Below are 25521 nucleotides of genomic sequence, written 5' to 3'. Positions count from 1 at the left end.
AAAATCAAATTTATTTTGTTGAAAAATCTGTCATTTATGATATATATCATATTTATACCGATTAAAAATAGGTTAAATAATTTATTTGGGTTGTTCGATATATTATTAAAATTTTAATCGGTTTATATTTGTTTATTGATTGTTTTGAGAATTTTAAACTAAGATTTTGATTGGAAAATGTATTATTCAAGATATATAGAATGTTTTTACCGATTAAATTTAAGTTAAATAACTTATTTGGGTTACTTAATATATTATTGATATTTTAATCGGTTTAAAATGTAAAATAGGTTAAGACTATATTATTAGAAAAATTTTGAAACTGGAAACTTAAGTTATAAATTGAGATTCTTACAATATTAGATAAAAACCATATTTTATAAATATTTATAATTTAAATTAGTTATTTGGGTAGAGAAAAAATTGTTATTTGAAGTAAGAATTTTTGGATAGTAAATATATGTATAGATATTATTAATAATAAATTCTATGTAATTTAAGTTAATTATTTGTATGTATATTAAATTGTATCTATATTATTTGTAGATTATCTTGTACTTCGGAGTTTGTAATTTGCGCTCTTATTTCTCAAGCTGTGAGGTTAAGCTTGGAGTAGAGGTAACCGGGGTTAATTTATTTTATATACACGCTTTGGATTGTAAGGTGTTTATTATGTTTTTATTTTCTTAGTTAATTTGTAAAAGTATACCTGAAGTATTATATGACAAATTTTGGTGAAGTGGGAAGTATGTTGATCTAATTATGTTTGAGTTGTGTTTTATTGGAAATTGTGTTTTCGTGTAGTACTGAATTTAATATACTAATATTATGTTATTAAATGAAATGAAAATGTGTTATACTTTGTTTGAAATTATATCATCTTACTTTGAAGATTGTGATATTTTGATTTATATTGTGACTATGCATGGGGTTCATATGTGGAGGATGGGATTTTGTTATGTGGAGGATAATTGTTCTTGAAGCCCGCGCGGCATGCCTACACTATTGATCCCAGTGTTTGGCTTCTTTTTGTTAGACCCCTGTAGTTTTTCCTTTTCCTTGGCCCGGAATTGAGAATGAACTCTTGGGTAGACACCTCTTGCACCATAGTCCATTCTTAGGCGGTGTAGGTACAGGAGGGGGCCCGTTGCTTGATGTGAGTGGGGTGACCTTTGGCCGGGTTACTCAGCACAGAAAGCCCGGGTCCTTGTCAAGGAGTCATAAGGAGGAGCAAGGTGATGGGAGGGCATATTTCATTGTATTGTTGCATATATGTACTTTTATATGAATTGTGTTGTGGATGGAGAGATATATTCTTTTTATGTGATTATATCTATTAAAGTACCTTTTACTTCTTAAACTATATTTAAGCACTACTTCACCAACTTGTCATCCTACTTGTATATGTCATAAATTAATACTTGGTTATTGGGACTTTACGTCTCACCCCGCTATTCCATTAATGCTTTTCAGGAGAGCCATCTAGTTTGGCTCGGCGTGAAGGGAAGCAACCAGAGGCATAGGCGAGCATAGCCTAGTAGTCCTCTTTTGGTTTAAGCATGTAATGTTATGTATATTGCCATCTTAGGGCCCACAACTGTGTTGACATATACTTTCTTTTGTTTGGATGACTGTATTTGATGGAATGCTGTTAAAATGGCTGAAAGCCATAAGACTCTGCTGTATGTGATACTCTTATATGTATGACTTGTGGGCTAGGATAGACACCCTATGTTTCTTGTGCCCTAAGTCTTTGTGGGATGAATATTATGTTGGGCTTGTGGGCGGTTACTGTGCCCTGAGGCTTTGTTCTACATGTTGTTAAACCCATGGGTGTTTTGTGTATCCTGAGCCATTTGGGATGTTTTCGAAATAAGTCAAACTCTTTATAACCATGGTAGTATTTTAACACTCTAACTCAATTCTTTTTCTACCATGGTTATCATTTTAAAAATAGTTTTATAATTATGTATACAGTAGAGGTCTTTTCAGGTACTATTTTGAAAATAAATAAATAAATAAATATAAGAAACAAAGTAAATCAAGATCTTATATTTAGAACCAAATTAAATTTTTAATTAGATCTTATATTTACTACGATAGGTATATAGTATGTATATACCATGGATATGAATTATGATATAGGGAAAAAATTTAAAAAAATACCTGTTGAATTTTAAAATAATAAATGAGTAATTTTACAAGAATAGTGATTATCATAATTTTTTCTTGTTTTACTATGTCTCTTTGCGCTGCATCGCATCTAGAGAGGGGAATATGGGCTCGGCCCTGACAGGCTTGAAAGGGCTAACACTATAGGAATAAAATTTAAAAAATATCCTAATTTGTTAAGTCTCGCCCTTAAGCTAATGGGCTCAAGGCTGCCCATGGACTTTCAGCTAATTTTAAAAAAGAAATACTATTTTTCATGTTTCTCATATTTTTTATTAAAAAATAAAAACAAACTAATGAAATTATTAATAAAAGACATAAATATAAATAAAATTAATTCACAAATACAAAATATCATCATATATAAATATCCATCAACATCCAAGAACATCTAAAACATCCATCAATAAGGCAACAACATCTAAAAGTTTTATCAATAATGCAAATATATAATAGACAAACACTATCATTAATTTTTTGAAATTTTATTATCACTATAATCAATTGCTCTTCTTTCGTAGCAAAAATATCAAGTTTTTATTCTTTATAAGAATTTCACTTTCAATTTTTGCAGTCCAGCAATTATTTTACTTTAGTTTGAGAAGTATTATTGTTGAAACTCATAAATTTCTAGTTCAAATTATAAAATCACAAATTATATAAGTTTAAAAACACTTTCCTATCAAATATATATAGTTTAAATATATTAACACATATAATATAAATCAAATTATTATTAAAGTCCAAATTAACCTATTTTTTACAATTTAATTAGATAAATTATTGTCTAAAACCAAATAAATCAAACAATTTTGTGAAATTTAATTTCAAAATAATAATAATAACTAAATATTCAAAATATCATTAAGATTATAAAAAAATTAATAATATTATAATTGCACAAAAATTTTGAGAAAACAAAAAAAATTATAAAAAAGTTTAAACAAGCCGTTAGCCCTACAGGGCCAATCTTTTTAAACCCGTTTCTTATTTGAAGGGAAAAATTTCAAACCTAACCCTTATAATTTTTTAGCCTAAATGGGCTCGACCTGTTTTCCTGGTTCTAAATTCATGTTTCTACTAGTTGTTTCTTTCCTTTTGTGTTTTATTAAAAAAAATTACCTTCAAAGGCCTCATCCCTCCTCCATCACACAAGTTTCTCCCAATATTTTGCAGAAATTATGAACTAGGACCCCTGTTAGTTCATCTAGAGTTAGAAAGATAGACTGAGCTCCTCAAGCCAATTTGTTTAAAATGAGGATGGGGCTTGTGATTTGAGTCCTCTAAAAATAAGTTGGGCTTAAAAGGGCTAACTTTGTAGGGCCGGCATTTTAAAGCCTTTTTTTTTTTTTTTGCTTTTAGAACTTTGAACTAATATAATAATATGAATATTATAATTATTTTTATTTCTCTTTTTAACCCAAAATAGAAAGCCTTAGAATAGAAATATAAGAAACAAAACACTCACTCACAACAATCACTCAATATATTTTAAGAAAATGGATAAAATTATACTTTTGAACTTCTCTTATTATGGGGATTACATAATTACGTAAGTGACTTTTTATTTTAAAAAAATTATACATGCAAAATTAATATAAATGTAAAATAACCAATATAATCTATTAATCTCATTCTAAAAGTGATCATTCTCAATAAAAATGAATATTACCTTACTAAACATGGTTTACACGTTTTACAGTAAGTGTGTATTTACAATTTAAAAAGTCGTTTTTCTTGGCTAGTATTCTTTGATTTTGGTAAAAATAAAATTTTTAATTTGAATTAAAAAAATAATTTACTTCTTCAAACTGAAAAGAAAAAACGGAAAACAATTTACATCTTCAAATAAAAAAAGTAACATGCGAGTTACCATAACGAAAATTCCTTTCAGAAATTACATTTTCAGTAAAGTTAAAAAGAACATGAAAAAAAAAGTTCAAAGGAAATTAACTTAAAAATGATTATGAAAAAAATAAACTCAAAGTGATTCATGTATCTCAAAAGCTAGCATGATACTAATTTCTTTCTTTTCTTTTTTAAACAAAATGTCTTTGATAACTAATTTTCTCATTTTATTTTTATTTTTTAAAAAAAGATGCAAAAAAAAAAACATTTTTGTTAAACAAGCTAAAAACCCGTGGGTCTGCTCGAGCCTGCGAGCTTAAAGGTCGGGTTCTGTAAAAGTGTCTTTTTTCAAACTACGGGCCCAATTGGCCCTGCCTATTTAGGCTTGTGGCCATGGAGGGCCGGCCTGGCCAGGCCCCGCTCTAAGTTTATCACCTGTCACCTTATGGTTCCTTATGTTTTCCTTTCTTTGACTTCGAAGAAAATTGCCGATGTTGTATTCATGTTTTATATTTTATTTAATACTTCCTGCAAAATATGATTGGTGAGATCTCATATAGCGTCCAATTAGATAAAGCTCAATTGATTAAATGATCTTGCCAAATTTCCATGCTACGTTTTAGGTATGATTGTTAGAATTATCAAACCTTTTACATCATTGTGTTTCGTTTTACACACTATCACCTTTGATATTTAATATAAGAGTTCGTTTGACTTTTGTTTTAGTCTTAAATATATACAAGACCTCAATAAATCTATTTTGTCTCTCATGTTTATCTATTTTTTTGAAAGATTGTCCGTATAGTAATAATAGTTTTACCTAATACATTTAATTAGTAAGGGTATTCTAGAAAAATAACGCCTATTTATTATAAATAACTAATTTACAAACTTTCTTAATCTACTCAAATTAATCAACTAGTTCTTATATTAAGAATCATACGTAGTATTATGATATTTTTACATATTAAGACTAATAGGCTTTGATGTCTCCACTCTCGATACCTATGAATATTATGTTTCTTTTCAAGATATGAATTGTTATTATCATTATGTGGTTATTAATTACAACATGGTGTATTCATTTTCATGCGGCGCGCGAAGATTTTATTATTTGTTTTTTTTAGTTTGCGTAGTTTCATTTTCTTAAACAAACAAGCAAGATGAGAGAAAATGAACATAATATATCTATATATCCTCACTTGTATGCGCTGCATATAAAAATGAAGTAAAAGAAAATGAATATTTTATGTATGATGTTATTTTATTTTAATTTTTTTGCAAAATACAAATTTCAACCTAAGACTATTTGGTCTAGTAGCACAGGATGTGCTCTTGGTGGCAACAGGTCTAGAGTTTGATTCCAACTATTGATCAGACTCTATGAGCATCAATATAATGCGGTTGTTATGTTCTTCATCTATTGTTAAGAAAAAATGAATATCATTTATGTAAAAACTATTACAAAATATGGAAGGAAAGACCCAATCATAACGCAAATTACATAATCTTAAACAGTTCAGGTCATAAAGAAAATTACACTGACATATGATTAAGCACAACAATCACTCTGCTAGGCAATATGATGGAAGAGCTACTAAGTGATTAGCTCTTGGAATCAATAGTCCAAATTTCTCAGTCATATCCACTTCATCAGGAGAAACGCCTTGTGGAAGTTCCCAATTAAAGCAATGCATTAAGTGTGCTATAACCAGCTTAACAGTAATTAACCCTAACTGCATGCCAGGGCATCCTCTTCGACCTGAACCAAATGGTATCAGTTGGAAGTCTTTTCCTCGGAGATCTACATTGCTATTCAGGAACCTCTCTGGATAAAACGCTTCCGCATTATCCGACCATATCTTAGGATCCCGTCCTATTGCCCACACATTCACAATCACTCGTGACTTGTTCCTTATATAATATCCATTGATAGTTATATCCTCGGTGCTGACTCGAGGGAGCAGTAATGGCGCAACAGGATGTAGTCTCAAAGTCTCTTTGACCACCATGTCCAAGTAAGTCAACCTCGGCAAATCAACCTCCTCGACCAAATTGCTTTTTCCTACAAGGTTTTCCAGCTCATGTTGGAGTTTTTTCATTACTCTGGGATTCTTCAAGAGTTTTGAGAAAACCCAGAGACTAACAGTGACGGAAGTGTCTATTGCACCGGAAAGCAAGTCCAAAAGTATGGCCTTGATATTGGTTCGATCTTTGACTGGATTTTGTTCATCGTCATGAGAATCCTTCAAGCAAGAGAGTAATATGTCCACGATGTCCTTGTGTTGCATTTTCTGCAGTACTGCTTGTGCCTCTTCATGCTCTTTGATGATCGTTTCTAACATTTCATCAATTTCCTTACCATTCGTCTTTAAGCGTTTTGTAAAACCCTGGATCAGTAATACTTGGTTAATATGAGTGCTAGTAACAAATTTTTGTAGGATTAATGTAAACTATGTTATATATATTATAAAATTTTGTGCAAAATTATACTTTTCACAAAACTAAAATTTTGCGGCTTATTTCTAACTTCACGTGTGGCCTGAGTTAACAATCTAGTTTCACTCAAATTCTTTTATCTTCTTTAAAATTTAAATTTTGTAATTATATTTTTTAGCTTAGTTTTTATCTGTCATGTTTGTTCTCTGTTTTATTATATTTTACTGAGAATCACTTATTGGTAAACAAAGCAACCAACTGTATAATTTAAATAAAAAATTTCAGTAAAAACAAAAGGAGAGCAAAGTAACCAACTGTATAATTATAATAAAAGGTAGATTGACAATGTGACACGCAAATTTTTGGCTTGTATGAGATTTTGATTCTGGACCCACAGAACAAATTAAATACATACAAGCAAGGGAGAAAGAAAAATAAAATGTACCCTTTTTACATGGGTTTGAGAAGTCTAACAAAACTTAGTGCGAAGGGCTAATTTATTGTAAAAATCGCAAAAAAAAAACCTTAAAATTAAAAAAAATTACAAAACAAGAATTAATTCACAAAAATTGTTATGATTTGTTTATCAATTATTGTCAATACTGATGATGTTGTAATGTGTTATTATTTGAAATTTCCTCTTTTCACAGTCTTTTTGGTGATTTTTTTCTTCTGTTTTTTAACTATTAATTTATTTTTTGTATTGTTTAGTAATTGCAGATTTTATTATATGTATTTTCATCAATATTCTTTCGCATTTGATTATTTTGAAAATCTATTCAGAGTAGCTTATTAGAATAATTAGAAATTTGATTCTTTAATATTAAGACTGGTTTTTTTTTTGGCCACAAAAGATTATGATTAGTTTTAAAAAGAAAAATTTGGTAAAAAAATCCCTGTTTAAAAACTTAATTGACTAAAAAGACCTGAATTTAAGAGCAAGCAGATATAATCTGTAAGTGTAACTTTTTTCTACTGTGTGTAATATATCTTTTGCTGTGCTAAAATGACTTTAGTGTTGATAATTATTGCACACAGAAAAAAAAAATTACATACATGAATTATAGGTGCACTTACTCAAATTTAAATCTTTTTAACCAATTAAATTTCTTAACAGAAACTTTAACCAAATTTTCTTTTTAAAAACTGGGATTAAAAAAAAAAGATACCTGAATATCAAATGGGCGCAAGAAAGGCAGGAAGTCTGCGATATTGAAAGCTCCTGCCAAGCTGAGCGTCTCTTGAACTATTCTCTTCAAATCAAACCTATCGTCTCTCTTGCGTCCCAGTATGATTCTATATATGATGTCCTCTATCACCTCCCCCACCTTCTCACTTACATCCACCACATCACGCGCCGCCGCCGATTCCTTTATCGACTTCACCGCCTCTCTCAACTCCTCCCTTCGTATGGGACGAAACATCTCCACTCTCGACGCACTAAAAAGCTGCAAAGTACAGAGCTTCCTCATGTCGCGCCAGTAAGGGCCATATTCAGCGAAAGCGATTCCCTTGGAGCCATAAGAAAGGAACTCCGACGCTTGAGTCCTTGGGCGGCTGGCAAAAACGACGTCGTGCGTCTTGAGGAAAAGCTCGGCAGCTTCAGGCGAAGAGACGACAACGGCAGGCACCTGTCCTAGTCGGAGGGACATGATGGGGCCATATCGTCTGGCCAGAGAGTGAAGGGAACGGTGGGGGAGGGTACCCAGCAGGTGGAGGTTGCCGATCACCGGCCAGGCCGGTGGACCTGGCGGTTGTTCCCGGCCATCTCTGGTTGGTTTGAAGTGAGAGAGTAGGAGCAAAAGTGATACAGTGAAGAAGAGAAATACGGCAAGAAAGAGAAATAGAGGGGAAGGTAGCAATAATGGAGATGGAAGCAGCATGTTTAGACTTTAGGTGAGCGTTTGTGTCAGAAAGGGAAAGGAATTGAACGAGGAAGCACATGAGGTGGGGTTGTATTTATATCGTTTTGTGGGGAGGTGATTACGGAGGACATGTTTGTTTAAATTTTCTTTTTAAATTCTTTTTAGAGTGACTTTGAGGAGGTAAATAACTAAATATGAGATAACTATTATTTAAATTAGGTTAAAAATTTTGTTTTCAGTTCATTTAATTTTGTTTAGTCATTTAAACCATTTTTTGAAAAATATTCATTTTAAGAAACTAATAATTTATATCACCTGAGAAAATAATTTATTTTTTTAAAATTAGCTCAAGTAATAATTATTTCATGTCTAATCTCTTATAATAATTTTTGAAAACTTAGACAAGGGCTAGTTTAGACATTTAAAAAATTAACATTTTTTTAATACCTGGAAAAGTAACTTTTATCGCGACTTATTTTATAAATTAAAATTAAAAATAAAAATAAAAATTAATCAGCATAATATGCTTTATTTTTAAATAAGCTTTTATAAAAAAATCAATTTAATAGAAACTCATTTGAATAACATGTTGAAAAAAAAAAGATTTGAATCTTAAAATATTAAAGGGTGAAAAGACAAATTTACTTATTATAATATTAAAAAAAAAACATCAAACACTATAACAAAATACTAAGGACAAAAATACACATGAACTCTTTAAAACGAGATAAAAGTGTCATCTCCGTTAGTTTTCCAAAACGGCCGTTACTTTTATGTTTGGTGGGTCCCATTTTACTGTCCAGGTGTCATCCAATATCACCCTATTCATGCCCCCTCCAATCACAATGCACGGACTCATTAATTTAATGCCACGTGTCCCATACGTACAATTACCTTTCCCATTCTTCAACGTTTTTCTTCTCCTCGGCGCACACAGCCATAGCCATACCCATCGACCTTGTTCTGTTTCCCTTAGTGCAACCCAAATACGTTTTGTTTCATCTCCTCCAGCTGTGACTAAAGGGGTGTTTGGATGACCTCAGACCATGGTTTGGAGAATAACTTCTGAAGAATAGATTCTGGAGAGAATAGATTTTGAAAGAATAGTTTTTCTGAAAAAGTGATTCTGATAAAGTGAGAGTGTTTGGATAGTTGTTGTCAGAAGTACTTTTTTATATGTAGAAATTACTAAAAAGGACATAAGTATAAATGATAATTACATATAAGATATATTTCATAATATATCTTTATTTAAAATAAATAAAAAATATTAATAAAAAAAATTAATACGTACATATATTAATAAAATAAATAAATATGTTTTTTCCCAAAATAATTTAATAAAATAATTAAATATGTGTATATATTAATAAATAATATATATTAATAAAATATGTATATATATATATATATCACCGTTGGAAGCTACTGAGGGACCAATAATTACCAACGACTATTTTGACTCCTCAGAAGACTCCTCAGAAACGGGTGGCGTGCAGCTTCAACCGAAACCAAGGTTTCCAGCTCAAAACCATGGTTTTTAAAATTTTAAGGGTGTTTGGCAAATTTTTTGCTAAACCATGGTTTGGGACGCCAACTCATTAATTCAAGTCACAATCGAATAGCAGCAACACCTCCTTCTGGTTCTAATGGCTTCCCGATGCTCAAACGGGATGCCCCTTTTCTTCCAAAGATGGTCCCCACCAAAGCCTACTTCTTCTTCCTGGCGGCTTCATCAGCGATATCATCCAACTTGAAGAGCGACGACGAATCGGAGGGCGGTCGCAGGTTCATCTTCCTCCAAGCGGCGACAAACACTACAGCAATCTAAAAAGGTGTTTGGGTGGAAATAAAATCATGACACCATGAGAGAGTCACTTCTGAAACCTATCAGTTCGTACTCGACAAGGTCCGAAATAGATTAAGCACCTGGGATACGTCGCGTATTTCTTTCGCGGGTTGCGGTAGCTTGGTCAAGTCTGTCATTGCTGCTATGCCGACCTACTCCATGCAAACAGCAAACATTCCGTCTCACACTTGCGACAATATTGAGAAGAGAGCACGTATGACGAAGCAAGGAAGATTCACCTTATCTCCTGGGAAGTTTGGGTATGAGGCACTTGAAACAACAGAATCGTGCGTTTATGATGAAGCTTGGATGGGGACTTGTTAAGGATCGCCAATCGCTTTGGACTCGGGTCATCAGAGGAAAGTATGGGTGTGGGAATGATTTACTGCCACAAATAAATCCCCGTAAACCAGGCTCAAATGCATGGAATGGCATCAAAAGAAATTGGAAGGAAGTAGCACATGGTATTCAACAGATTCGGGATGGGAACGGTGATGTGCGAGTCAAGTGGAAGTGGGAAAAATGTGGCGAGTTCACTGTTCTCTCTGCCTACCAGTCCTTAAATACACACCGTGACTGTACTTCGATTAGATGGACGGAGATGTGGAAGCTCAAAATTCCCCAACGATGTAAAACCTTCGCATGGATCTTGCTGCATGATCGTCTCATTACAAATCAGTTAAAGAAGCGTATAAACCTCCACCCTACGGGCTTATGTGATCGTTGCAAACACATCCCCGAAGACACCCTTCATGCTCTGAGGGATTGTGAGGATGTCAAGAGAATGTGGGAGACACTTATTACTCCTGCTTACCGTCATAGGTTCTTCTCCAGTGACTTACAAGACTGGTTTCAACTCAACATGACTAGAAAGGTTAGTAGTCACTCCTGCTATTGGAAGGGTTTATTCATCATTATATGCTGGCTACTGTGGCGCGATAGGAATGAACGCGTACGGATGAACACTGAGTCCAACATGCATAGTATCCATGCCCGAGCCACTGCCATTCTGGGCAGCGTGGCGAAAGCACAAAAGAAAGTATCTAGCGTCAACCTCCACGGAGCTAGGATAATCGACACTGCAGATAACCTACCCTCTAATGAGTTCGGGGGTCTGATCGACGTAGATGGGGCTTACTCACGTCTGAATCGAAGTTCAGCTTATGGTGGTGTCCTTAGGAACAAGGACGGGAGAGTAATCGAAGGCTTTCAATTTAAACTCGACACTGGAGATGAACTCACGGCTGAGTTGTGGGGCTGTCTCATGGGACTACGAAGAGCATGGGACAATGGCTTCAGGAACATTCTCCTCCAAAGTGACTCACAAGTGGCTTTGGCCCTTATCGGCAATGAACCCTCGGACGTGCATAATGACTTTCGCCTGATCACGGAAATAAAGGAGATGCTGAGACGAGACTGGAGAGTGCAGTGCAGATACACTCCTCGTAACGAAAATTTAGTGGCAGATTCTTTGGAAAGAAGGCACTGATGCTTGGTGTTGGACTGCAGATCCTGACTCCGTAGGCCACCAGAGACTTTTTTCATTTGGATACAGGAGACTGTGGGCTCCTTTTGTTTTTGTTTCTTGTTTAGGTCCTAGTGTTATCCTTTCCAGTATATCAAAAAAAAAAAAAAAGAAATAAAATCATGATTTTATGTTTTTACGCTATACGAAGTAAATATATGAAAAAATTTATCTTAATTTTTAAAAAAATTGTTTTTAAAAGTGATTATCGAGCAATCCAAACACCCCTTAACCCACATCAGTATTTTTGAGGTAAAATATTTTCTCCAAACAGTTTACGGTGAAGTAATTAACGGCATGGTAATTTTTTCGTCCTTTTATACTGTTTATGGACATTTTTATCCCCTATATTTTATTATGATGGCTGATACTTTTTTTAATTTTATAATGAGTAAATTTGTTCCTTCATCCAATATTAAAACTAAAAATTAAACGAAAAATTAAGGCTATGTACGATATTCAAATGAAATTATTAAAAGCGTGAGAAAGCTTCCAACGCAAAATTAATGCGCTGTTCTTCTGCTAGGAATACGAAAATCTCAAATGAAAACTTCTAACAAATTAAAATGTTTGAAACGTGGTGTGATTTTCTATACCCAAAAAGAAAAACGCGGTGTGTGGAGGTGACGTTAGCAGAGCCCCCGGTGAGCCTTGTGTGTTTTCGGTCAATGGTTTCTCTGTGGCACAAATAACATGTGGCGGTGGATGAAGACTGAACTGAATAATCCTTCTCTTCTACTAGCCACTAGTTAAACAGAGCACTATTTTCCTCTTCCTCGTTTTTCACCTTAACCAATTGTGTACCATTTTACTAAGGAAAGAAAGAAACGGTCCTAAACCTGGATGATCCTGGAACCTTCACTTAACCTCGGGTCGACAAGACTGAACACGCACGGATTGCATAATGCACCGTGAGGATCAAAGACAGATGCCCAAGTCTCCTTCACAGTCGTTTTCCTTTTCGGTGAAAATAGCAGAGGCTGCTTCCAAACACCTCTCTCTTGCAGAATAAGATCACTCCATGTTTAACTTAGGAGATAATCTTATTCGAATTAGTACCAAATATGATCATTTTTTTCCGTGGAAATCAGAATCTTAATTTGTTATGTTGTTAAAAATTAGCTCTTTTTGCTAAACTCAATTCCCTTTGGCTAACTTAAAACATATTTGGATCTTGACACCGTGCCATTTTCTTGGGGCCTAGGCTCTCAGCCAACACTTCTCTTCAGTTCATTTTTTTCGTTTGTTATTTGTTTGGGTGCACGAACGAGGCAATAGCCCAAATAATAGCTCCCCGAGTCGCCGATATTGTGCCTATTCAAATATTTTATTCTTTTTTTTGCCCTGAATGAGTTCTCATATTTTTATTCATATGTCACAAAATAGACGAAGCGCTACCTTTCAAAGGCGGAAAAAAAAAAAGATAACCAATATATAAAGCTTATTTGAAGATATGGAAGGAAAACTGACATTATAAAATAAATTTATCACATAATTAATTTTTAACCATTCCGTTAAAGATTACACTGACGCATGACTAACCAATTAAACTTGTACTGTTACAATGACATGCCTTGCATTGATTAGGATATAAGGGGTGGAGCCATTATTGAGCTGCAAAACGCCTCAAACTAATATTCATCAATTGGTAGGCGATAAGATGGGAGAGCCAGCAAGTGATTAGCTCTTGGCATTGACAAACCAAATGTCTCAGTCATATCGAACTCATCTGGAGACTTGTCCTCTGGAAGTTTCCAGTTGAAGCAGTGCACTAACTGTGTTAAAATAAGTTTAACAGTAATTAAACCCAATTGCAGACCAGGGCAGCCTCTTCGACCTGAACCAAATGGTAAGAATTGGAACTCATATCCTCGATAGTCCATATTGCCATTCAAGAATCTCTCCGGACAAAATTCTTCCAAATTATCAGTTCTTCCTATGGTCCACGAGTTCACTATGATTCGTGAGTTCTTCCTTATGTCATACCCATTGATCGTGATGTCTTCCCTACACACACGAGGGACCAATAAGGGCGCAACTGGGTATAGCCTCATAGTCTCTTTAATCACCATATCTAAGTAACTCAACCCTGGCAAATCAGCTTCCTCGACCATTTTGCTTGTTCCCACTTGGTTTTCTAGTTCGAGTTGGAGTTTTTTCATCACCCTTGGATTCCTTAAGAGTTCTGGGAAAGCCCACAAAATGACAGTAGCAGAAGTCTCCACTGCGCCAACAATCGTATCTAGAAGGATCGCTTTGATGTTGGTTCGATCTATGACGAAGTTGTGGTGATCATCGTAATTACTATCCATGCAAGAGAGTAGTATGTCCACGAAGTCCTTGTGTCGTCTATTCTGTTCTTCTGATGCTGCCTCTTCATGCTCTTTAACAATGGTCTCTAATATCTCATCAACTTCTTTGCTCGTCTTCACCAAGCGTCTTGTAAAACCCTAAATCGAAAGGAATATACTTTAGCTTCCAAAAGCTAATACTCCCTTCGCTCTTAAATATAAGACTTATTTTGTAGTGTAAAAGAGATTTATTTTGTAGTATAATTTACACTACAAAATAGATTTTATATTTAGAATCGAAAGAGTAGTTGATTATTGGTCAACTTAAATCTGTGGGGTATAATTTCACCCTTTTTTTAACGAAACTTGAGCCCTCGATGGGACTTTTTATAATGCAATGCCGACAGAAATTTAATGGTATAGAAGGACATGCGATTCCCTCTATTTTGTGGATGCGGAAAGAGATTTCTGGCCCCACGACACCAAAAGGATACGTACCCATCATCAGCATGTGGCGTGCAGACTTATAACTCAACCAGAGCTTAAATCTTTCTATAACAGCTAAAACAAATTGCCCCCAACCATTAAAACTAACCACGTGCCATGGCTTCAATTTGATTTTGTAACGGTGAGCTGGCGGTGGCTTACTAAATCTTTCCAAGAGTTAACTATTCCATGTTGCTCAATCAATTATATTGTTTGTGCATAATTTCATCCATTTTCTTTGGCCTTTTAAAACTTCAACCCTCTGACTTTCTAGCTATAACCTAATTTTAATTGGTGTGTCCAATAGTTACTAATATCTTTCTTTTGGGTCAAAAAAATGGAACGAAATCCAATTTGAATATGCAATAAGGGGATGACTTATATGAGAAAGAACAATAGGGTTGTGTGGGTCCATTGAAGAAGGGCAGATTGGAGTGGAGGCATAAAATCAAAACGCAGGCGCTTTAGACGCCACTCATTAATTAAACTCTGTCACCGAATAAATTTTAATGATATACAGGGATGTGTCACTCCGTCTGGACTCAGGAAGAGATTAATGGACCCAACACTTTGAAAAAGACTTAAAGTCTGCTCTAACTCTGGACTCAGGAAGAGATTATAATATTCTAATTTTTTTTTATTTTTTATATTAAATTTCACATAAAAATGAGTAATATTTTAATATCTTATAATGAGAATAATAAAATGATGTAGTTTTAATTTTGGGAAAATGACAATAAAATACCACTTGAATTCCAAAAAGACAAATAAGGCACCTGAATAAGCAAAATGACAAATAGGGCACTGGGTACCAATCTGGAATTCATATTTTCAGCCAAAAGACCAAAATGCCCTGATGAAATGCGGGAAGACAGACGTTGAAAGTGAGAGGAAGACCGACGCAGTGAGAGAAAGGAGAGAGGAAGACCGACGCTGATGAAATGCGGGAAGAAGGAAAGAAGAATGTTGGAAATGCTATTATCTTACTCCTTCACATCACCATTCTGTAGATATTGTTGATTTTGGTTGTGGGAAAGAGGATTTGTAGTGAGAGAGGGAGTGAACCGAAGTGGAAATCAGAAAACAATGGCAAGCAATTACGTAACATAACTACTGTCATATGCCTGCTGGTTTTTGGTAAATTCCACTACGTGAATGGTAAATTTCACTATACATGTAGTTAATTATGAAAGTTAATAGTTCAATGTTTATTGTGACGTACTTCAAATGCACGTTCACTGAATGATTTATTTATGCTTATAAGTTGCCTTTCCGGTGAAAACAGGTTTACAAAACCCATTGAAGAAGTAGTCACTTTCACTATAAAAGTTGTAAATCCCAGTATATGTTTTGTAAAATTCAACGTGAAATTTTATTGGTTTTTAGAAACAAGTTGCCCATCCCTTGAAAACTGGTTGTAAAAGCCATTTAAGAAGTAGTCATTTTCACTATAAAAGTTGTAAATATCACTGTGTGTTTTGTAAAATTCAGCGTGAAATTTTCTTGATTTTTAGAAACAAGTTGCTCATCCCCTGAAAAGAGGTTGCAAAACTCATTTAAGAAGTGGTAATTTTCACTACAAAAGTTGTAAATATCACTTTATGTTTTGTAAAATTCAGTATGGAATTTTATTGGTTTTTAGAAACAAGTTACCCATCCCCTGAAAACTGGTTGCAAAAGCCATTTAAGAAGTGGTCATTTTCACTATAAAAGTTGTAAATATCACTGTGTGTTTTGTAAAATTCAGTCTGGAATTTTATTGGTTTTTAGAAACAAGTTGTCCATCCCCTGAAAATTGGTTGCAAAAGCCATTTAAGAAGTGGTCATTTTCACTATAGTGGTTGTAAATTTCACTATACATGTAGTTAATTATGAATTTTACAAAATACATATTGTGATTTACAACTTTTGTAGTGAAAGTGACTACTTTGTTAATGGGTTTTGCAACATGTTTTCAGGAGATAAACAACTTGTTTGTAAAAACCAATAAAATTTTACGTTGAATTTTACAAAACATATACTGAGATTTACAACTTTTATAGGGAAAGTGACTACTTCTTCAATGGGTTTTGTAAACCTGTTTTCACCGGAAAAGCAATTTATAAGCATAAATAAATCATTCAGTGAGCGTGCATTTGAAGTACGTCACAATAAACATTGAACTATTAACTTTCATAATTAACTACATGTATAGTGAAATTTACCATTTATGTAGTGGGATTTACCAAAAACCAGCAGGCATATGACAGCAGTTACGTTACGTAATTGCTTGCCATTGTTTTCTGATTTTCGCTTCATCTTTCCCACAGCTTCACATTCTCTGAAAATGGTTTTATGCGAAGAACAGAGACAAAACCAAAATTTTTTAGAGAAATGCTAGGCAACAACATTTTGAGCTGTGGGAACCCATCGAAAATCAGCGTCTTCCTCTCTCCTTCCTCTCTTCTTCCCGATTTCATCAGCGTCTTCCTCCTCTCTCCTTCCCGTATTTCATCAGTGTCTTCCTCTCTCCTTTCTCTCACTTTCAGACAGGGCATTTTAGTCTTTTGGCCAAAAATCTGAATTCCAGATTGGTACCCAGTCCCCTATATGTCATTTTGCTTATTCAGGTGCCTTATTTGTCTTTTTGAAATTCAGTATTTTGTTGTCATTTTCCCTTTAATTTTTTTAACAAAAATAAAATTGCATTAAAATATTACTTATTTTATATAAAATTTAATAATAAAAAATATTTAGGAGGTTACAATATTACTAAAAACATAAAAGAGAGGCATATCATAAGGCCAGGCCATGCACGGCTATATATAACTCTATCCATCCATGAATGAATTATTTTGAAAAGACATGAATTCTTTTAAATTCCCATGCCCATCCCCCCTTGTGCGTTCAACAGTAACACTTCACCTTGGACCGCTCTTGGATCAAAATCTGGGATTTAGCTAGACAACGGACAGATTTAATTTGCTGGTTGAAACATTGATGAATATACCGGAAGGAAAAAGAACAGTAAATACGTAGTTGAGGTGATCATGGTACCTGGATATCAAGTGGCGCCAAGAAAGGCACGAAATCTGCAATATTGAAGGCTCCAACCAAGTTCAGCGCGTCATGAATAAGACCCTTCAGATCAAACCCATCGTCCCTGTTGCGTCCAAATATCATTTTACACATTATGTCTTCTACAAGCCGCTCTACCTTCTCCGTCAGATCTACCACCTCACTCGCCGCCGCCGATTTCTCAATCGACTTCACCAGCTGTCCCAACTCTTCCCTTCTTAAGGGAGCAAACGTCTCCAATTTCGATGAGCTAAAAAGCTGCAAAGTACAGAGCTTCCTTATGTTGCGCCAGTAAGGCCCATATTCAGAGAAAGCCATCCCCTTGGAGCCATAAGAAAGGAACTCCGACGCTTGACTCTTTGGCCGGCTCGCAAAGACGACGTCTGTGTCTTGAGGAAAAGCTCGGCAGCTTCAGGGGAAGAGACGACAACAGCAGGGACTTGTCCGAGTCGCAAGGACATGATGGGTCCATAGCGCTTCGCGAGAGACTGAAGGGATCGATGCGGGAGAGCACCCAACGGGTGGAGGTTCCCAATAACCGGCCAGGCCGGTGGACCTGGCGGTTGCTTCCGGTCACCTTTTGCTGGTCTAAGGCACAGGGATAGGAAGAGAGCTGATAGAAGAAAGAGAAGTGGAAGAAGTTGAAGAAGGGAAGGGGAATGGTAAAGGGGAAGAAGGCAACATTTTGTTGCAGAGAGAAAATCAGGAGCTCAGTGCATTAAGTACTGGTAGGTGGGAAGTGAAGATTTAAAAGTTGAAGGTGTGATTAAAATCACAACTCGCCTGCGTCGCCCCATGCTATCCATTCAGATTTGGGACCAAAAAAAAACAGATTGCTATAAATTGGCGCGGAGCCTCTCCTCTCCTTTTCCTTCGCATCCCATTTTTATCCTCTCCCCTGATCATGACCCTTCATTTCATCTACGGCCAAAAATAACCCATTTATCCAGCGACAGTGCGTGAACTCGCGGAAATGAAAATGGGGAAGATCATTTGACTGATTTGCAAAATGATCGATGGCATGTCCTCCAAGAGACAAAATGTTGTATGTATAATTTGAGAATATATTGGGGAGATATGAGATCATAACCTTTTGGCCACTTGAACATGGAATATATTGACACATGATCAACACAGAAACAAACATAAATTAACTTTGTACACAACACGATGTAAATACTATGTCTTATTTTGATTAAATAAGGTTGCAATCATTTTAAATTTCAGACATTAATTACCTACTTCATCCGCAAATAGCTACTCTATCGCTCGATGAGGTGAAAAAAGCTTGCAAGTGATTAGCTCTTAATTAGCTAGCACTGTGAGGCCAAAATTTTCAGTCATGCTTGCGTCCATCTTACTAGGAGACATGCTAGGTGGAAGCTCCCAATTAAATCATTGCACCAACATGTGCTAGAAGAAACTAAACTTAACTTATCCCAAAAAAAAGAACAAAGAAGTTAAATATATATTCACCATAATTTGTGAATTCTTCCTTATATAATACCCATTGATTGTTATATATCTTCCGACCTCACCCGAGGGATCAATATGAATAGAACTGCGTATGATATCTTCAAGTCTCTTCTATATCACCATATCCAGATAACTCAACTTATTTATTCTAATTATGTTTTCTAATTCGTGTTGAAGTTTTTTCATCACTCTTGGAATTCTAGAGAGCTCTGAGAAGGTTCACAAAGTGACACCATCAATTGTACCAGTAATCATATCTAAAATGATGGCTCTCATTCATTAATGTTGGTCATGCAAGGGTGTGGAAGAGATAAGCAAGATGCACACTCCTCCGATCCTAATATATAAGATTCATTTTGTAATATAAATAATAATGTAGAATAATCCTCCGGTTCTTAATATAAGACCCATTTAACTAATTTGATTAGATTAAGGAAGTTAGGTAAATTAGTTAATTATAAGAAATGTGACCTGTTTTTTTTAAAATACCATAATCATCTTTCTTAATACCCCTCTACTTCTTCTACTTGATTATGGTTGAAAGAGTATCCATAGGGGTAATTTAGAGAAAATTGATAAATGTGAGAAATGAGTCTTATATTTAGGATTAAAACCAATTCAACAATTGGATTCTATATTAAGGACTGGAGGAGTATTAAATTTTACATTTAGAACAGGAGGAATATAATATATATCTACCGAGTTTTTTTTTTTTGTTGCTTTTTCTGCTCATCAGCTTCTTCTTCGTTCTCCTTCATCAATTAAGTTCCTTCCCATTCTTCTTCAACTACTGCCTGGTCAAACCCTGAATCAAATGGGTATATGGTGTGATACTTTCTTTGCCCCCATATATCTGACGCATTCTAAAAAATGTTGAGTGTGTGTGTGTGTGTTTTTTTTTTGTCAAAAATACAAGTCACGTTACATGATCGGTAAAATGTTAAGTATTTATTTTTCCAAAATTTTCTTTTACAACTAAGATAGTGGAGAGAGATAGATAGATTACGAGACCTATTGTTAGCATGGACATCAAATCAAATAGATGTCTCGTCTATTTGAAGACATTAATTATTCTTTAATACTCTATACAAAATCTATATGTTAGATTCTGGTTGAATTATTATTTGTGGATATTTGCGGCTATCAATAATGTGCGCCTGCTTATCTTTTGAAATAAGGAAAAATATGCGCAAACCTCAAGTAAGAAAATTAAATATAAAAAATTATATTCACAGGTCAAACTTATATATTTACAAATTATGTTTGACAACCTATGTTTACAAGTCAAACTTCTATATTTATGAGTCGAGTTGCTTATTTAGAATTCAAATTTGTAAAAAAATTAAATTTTTTGAAATGACTTTTTAAAATTTTGATGCCATATAAATAATTGAAACTTTGTGGTTAAAGGGTGTCGATATCGAATACTACCTCCAGTCCTAATTATAAAATCTCGTTTGTCATATCAAAATGTGGTCGATTGAGTACTACAAACGAGGTTTTATAATTAAGACCGGACATAGTAGTGCGCACTTGATCAACCACATTTTGATAACAAACCCCAAGGAATAATCTTTACTTATTACGATATTTTTGCATCATACATGCATATTCATTCAAGCAACTCTGTGCGTGTCTATACACGTGTGCGCGTGTTTATATATACATATACATACACATATAAATATATACAGTCTTTCTTGTCGGTGTCATTTATTTATGGGAGAATAGAAACGGGAAGAAACACGGAAGTGAACAAAATAACTTACACGTTAAGCCATATGCTTTAAATTATTGAAATAAATTAGATTTAACAGTTTCTTTAGACATATGCTTACATTTAAGTCAGTGATTGAACGACTTAATTGTGCCAAATCAAATCTTTGTCTCGTCTTTTTGAAATGGTGGCATTCTTCTATAAGTATTGATGAAATATTTCAACGACCTCGCTCATTTCTTGTTTTCTAGTTAGTTGGTATAGAGCATTGAACAAAAAAGGTTTTATGCAGACGTACGTGCGTTCAGAATAAAGATATCTCTAGTCTGATAATGGGAATGATAAAGCACTGTTACTTGCCCATGAAAAAAGAATTAAAAAAAAAACTTCTGGGAGACAGAAAGTTGTCATTTTTTTGGTTTCATATTTGAGGGAAAATAAAAATTCATATTTATCGTATTTTTTATTCAACACTTTGTCTTCTTTCCTAATTTTCAGCAAATTTTAATTGAAATTTCTGCCCCTACATATATAAATAGTCGAAAATTAGCCGCTAAAGTATCAAATGTGGTACTTGAGAATTCATTTCGATAACAAATCCTTGTAATGAAACATCTTTACTTGTTACCATGCATATACTGTTTGTAAGATCCCTATTCTTACGTGCGTGTGTGTGTGTGTGTGTGTGTTTTTTTTTTTTTATGAAAGAACTTTCCTGCCACATATTTAAAACAGAAATACCATTTTAGAATAGAAAAAACTTTCACGTTAGCCATAGATTTTAAACTATTGATGAAATGAATTACAATTTATTCCAATATATATTCTTCATATGACATGCATATAATTAAAACACAAGGGATACACATGCCTTGTAATATGAATCCTTATTATTTTCTAAAAATACAGAACTGGATCCATATGTTGAGCCAAAAGCATATAAAGTGGAAAACCTTGACCACCATGACTAATATGGACATTCTGTGCTCAATCTATAAGTTGGAACGGCTAACAAGTGCTTGGTTCTTGGGACTGTAAGGCCAAACTCTTCGTTCATGTCCAAGTCACTAGGATGCCTGTTTAAAGGAAGCTCCCAATTAAAGCAATGCGCCAATTGAGCCACAGCAATTTTAACTGTAGTCAGACCCATCTGAATTCCAGGACATGTTCTACGACCTGATCCAAATGGTAACAATTCATAATCGTGTCCTCGTATGTCTATGTTTCTGTCGAGGAACCTCTCTGGATAGAACAAAGAAGCATCATCTGACCATATTTTAGGATCTCGTCCTATAGCCCACACATTCACTATGATCCTTGTCTTTTTTCTTATGTAATATCCATTAACTGTGACATCCTTAGTACTTTCTCGAGAGGTTAAAGGAGCAGGGGGATGCAGTCTGAGAGTCTCCTTAATGAATATGTCTAAGTAACTTAACTTAGCTAAATCACCTCCTCGACGATTCTGTAAATCACCTCCTCGACGATTCTGTAAATCACCTTCCTCGACGATTCTGTTCATTCCAACTGCATTTTTAAGCTCGTTTTGGAGAGTTTTCATCACTCTTGGATTCCTAAAGAGCTCAGATAAAACCCAGTCAACTGCAACACTGGAAGTGTCAGTTGCGGCAAAAATCATGTCTATTAGAATGGCCCTGAGGTGAGGTCTATCAATCACATGGTTTTGTTCGTCCTGCAAATCTATGGGCTGATCATGCACCAGGGAAAGCATTGTGTTCATGAAGTCCTTGTGGTCTTTAGAAGCTTCTTCGTGCTCTCTCACTATCTTTTCCAGAACACCATCAAGCGCCTTATGGTTTCTCCTTAGTCTTCCTGTCAGACCCTGTCATACGGTAGAAAATATTGATCATGAAATTTAAAGTAGGAAGGAAACCCAATTATTATTCTCCTAGATATTAATATCATTGAGGGATTAGAATTTGGGTTGTATATTATTTCTCTCAGCAAGAAGAATTTGGACTTGATATGCGTCAGAAATGAGCTTGAACTCGTCGACGCACAGAGAACACGAGTGTTATTTAAGGAAAAGAAAATTAACGATTTTCCATTGAAAAAGTAATGAATTAACGAATTTTGAAGTAAGTAAGATGAGATATTATTATACTAGTTGGAGGAATAAGACATTGGCACGCACATAGCATATACACCTGGAGATCAAATACACCAAGCCAAGGGACAAAATCAACCAGATTAAATTGCCCCGCCAAGATTAGTCCCTCCGTAATCAACCCCTTTAAGTTAAGCCTGTCGTCCTTAGCACGTCCCAGTATAATCCTATATATTATGTTTTCTATAACGTCCCCCACCACCTCACTGAGATCGACCACCTCACGCGCCGCCGCAGCTCTATCCAGTAACTTCACCATGGCTCCCAGTTCCTCCCTCCTCAGAGGAGCGAATATCTCCACTCTTGACGCGCTTAGAAGATGGAGCGTGCACACTTTCCTCGAATATCTCCAATACGGACCAGTCTCTGCAAACACGAGTCCCTTGATTCCTCTAGAAAGTGGATCCGACGCTTGTATATGGGGTCGGGATGCGAAAACGGTGTCGTGAGTTTTGAGGAATAGCTTCGCGGCTTCAGGGGACGAAACAACAACGGCAGGAACTTGTCCCAACTTGAACGACATGATGGGGCCGTACTTTTGGGCGAGAGATTGAAGGCTGCGATAGGGCAGTTCTCCCAGCATGTGGAGGTTGCCGATGATCGGAAGGGACATTGGGCCCGGTGGTCGTTTTCGATCATCCTGACGTCGTTTTGTGATGAGTATCGAAGTGGATAGAAGGAACGCGAATGTGAGAAAGAGGACAGCAGGAATCGCTAACGATGGAGGAACCATGTTTGATCGTTTGCTTTGGAGATGGAAGAGCCCTAATTAGTGCAAGAAAATGGGGGTTCGTGGGGTTTGGATTTTATAACAAGCAGGAATTTATTGATTAATTATTATGGTATATAGATTTTTTCTTGGCCAAAATTATAGTATATAGATTAGCCAACTAACTTGAAAGCAGTGAGGCGTTATGGAATTAATATCGGAATATCTGATATGGTTGAGGTTGAAATGTTGAATGAACAAAAAACCAAAAGATGTGTGCAAGTTGATTATAATCAAGGTTGTCTCAATTCAGTCCTTAGTCAAATGAGCACATGAAAGTTCTCTCCACGCACCCGTGTGAGAGCTTCTCGTTCTCTCCGCCCAGCGTGAGAGTTCCTCGCTTTTTCTAAGAGGTGATCGGAGGTGGGAGGTAGGATTGGAGGGCGATAGGAGGTTGTGGCGGTGAGAAGGAAGAGAGTAAGATCAACGCTGTGTTAGTATGGATGACGCTCGCATTACGGCTCCGCTAGTATGGAAGGAAGATGAATCGAAGCGAGTGTTGATCGGAAAGATCTTGGCAGATAAGATCTATACCAGAGCAATCATGGAATCAACTGTACAGAAAGCATGGAATCTTTCTTCAGGAATCGATGTAATTGATATTGCTAGCAATGCTTTTTTGTTTAAATTCTCAGATAGTAATGAATATGATCGTATTCTCCATGGCCGCCCTTGGTCAATTAATGGTAACTTGTTGAGTTTGCAAGAGCGTTCGAAATATAAATCATATGAGGAATTTGATTTTGGTTTTTGTCCAATCTGGATACAAATTTATAATGTACCTCTTGAAGCGATGTGTCTCGAAAATGCCATTATGGTGGGAGGATATATTGGAGAGGTGGTGATGGCTGAGGATCCATGTCCTAATGGCAAGTTTCTTCGAAGCTTTCTACATGCCAGAGTGATATTGGATTTGAGGAAAGCCCTTGCGTATGGGTTTTGGATGCCAAAACCTGACGATAGCAGCACTTGGATTACTGTGAGGTATGAGAAATTACAGAATTTCTGTTATAAATGTGGAAAAATTGGTCACGAACACCGTAACTGTAGAATTGAGAGGATGATGTCTGTTTATAATTCTGCGGAACCACGTTATGGTGCTTGGTTATCCACAAACCTCAGTAGAAGCTGGGACGAAGCTATGATAATTGTTAAAGATGATTGGTCTGAAGCTGAATTTGTTAGAAGGAAGAAAGAAGAAATTCATAGGAGAAGATCCGAGGATACTGTAAGGAGTAATAAGGAGTCTCATGAAGTATCTGAGGAAGATCTACTTTGCATTAAGTTGAAGGGACGTGTGGAAGATGGGAAGTTGACTGGGGAGGTTGGTGGTATGAAGTGGCAGGAGAATGTTGCTGTTGAAAAAGCTCCTGTTAGAAGTGGGCCTGGCCTGGAGGTGAGGAAGGACAACAATATAACTCGGGTAAGGCATACTTCTTCTAATGTGAGATGTGAAGATGTGGGGCCAAGTGGCCTTAAGAACTTCAAAGGGAAAGTAATAGACGAGGAAGTGTGTGGTGGGCTATCTAAAGTCAATTCGAAGCAGGAAATGATTATAAATGTTATTGAACCAGAGGAATTAAATCCTTTGGCTATAGTTCCTTACTCGGGAAAGGTCCTGATGGAAGTGGTTGATAAATTGAAGGTGTTTGGGCTAAAGAGAGAACCTCTAGAGGAGATTAGGCCGAAGACAATTAAAAGAAGAAAATATTCTGTTGGAAATGATGTTCAGACTCTTGAGATTTCTGTTTTTGCTAACAGTCTAAGGAAAACTAAAGCAAAATTGAGAAGAGGACTAAAGAAGAAAGGGAAGGAAAATAGTGCTAATTTGATTATAGAAGAACTGTGTGAAGATACTACGATGGATGAGATAAACTCAAAGGAATATGGTGGTGGTAC

General features: G+C 35.4%; 1 protein-coding gene and 1 pseudogene across 1 annotated transcript; both read right to left on the bottom strand.

Annotated features, from left to right (window-relative positions):
• Positions 1-5441: 5441 nt before the first annotated feature.
• LOC114755454 (cytochrome P450 CYP736A12-like) lies at positions 5442-8342 on the bottom strand. The gene is made up of 2 exons (XM_028944337.1): positions 7629-8342; positions 5442-6410 (listed from the first exon to the last, which is right to left on the bottom strand). Exons 1-2 carry the CDS (start codon positions 8340-8342, stop codon positions 5586-5588), a joined length of 1539 nt encoding a protein of 512 aa, XP_028800170.1. The 3' UTR covers positions 5442-5585.
• Positions 8343-13329: 4987 nt separating this feature from the next.
• Positions 13330-23586, bottom strand: LOC114755453 (cytochrome P450 CYP736A12-like; annotated as a pseudogene).
• Positions 23587-25521: the final 1935 nt, after the last annotated feature.

This window comes from Neltuma alba, unplaced genomic scaffold, assembly GCF_004799145.2.
Source record: "Neltuma alba isolate B1F8T4 unplaced genomic scaffold, ASM479914v2 tig00010270_pilon, whole genome shotgun sequence".
Classification (NCBI taxonomy): Eukaryota; Viridiplantae; Streptophyta; class Magnoliopsida; order Fabales; family Fabaceae; genus Neltuma; species Neltuma alba.
This window is presented reverse-complemented; position numbering and strand designations above follow the sequence as displayed.

Coding starts and splice junctions, on each gene's coding strand:
- LOC114755454 (XM_028944337.1), bottom strand. CDS start 8,342: ATGCTGCTTCCATCTCCATTATTGCTACCTTCCCCTCTATTTCTCTTT. Junction 6,411..7,628: donor TGCGCCCATTTGATATTCAG/GTATCTTTTTTT, acceptor TTACTGATCCAG/GGTTTTACAAAACGCTTAAA.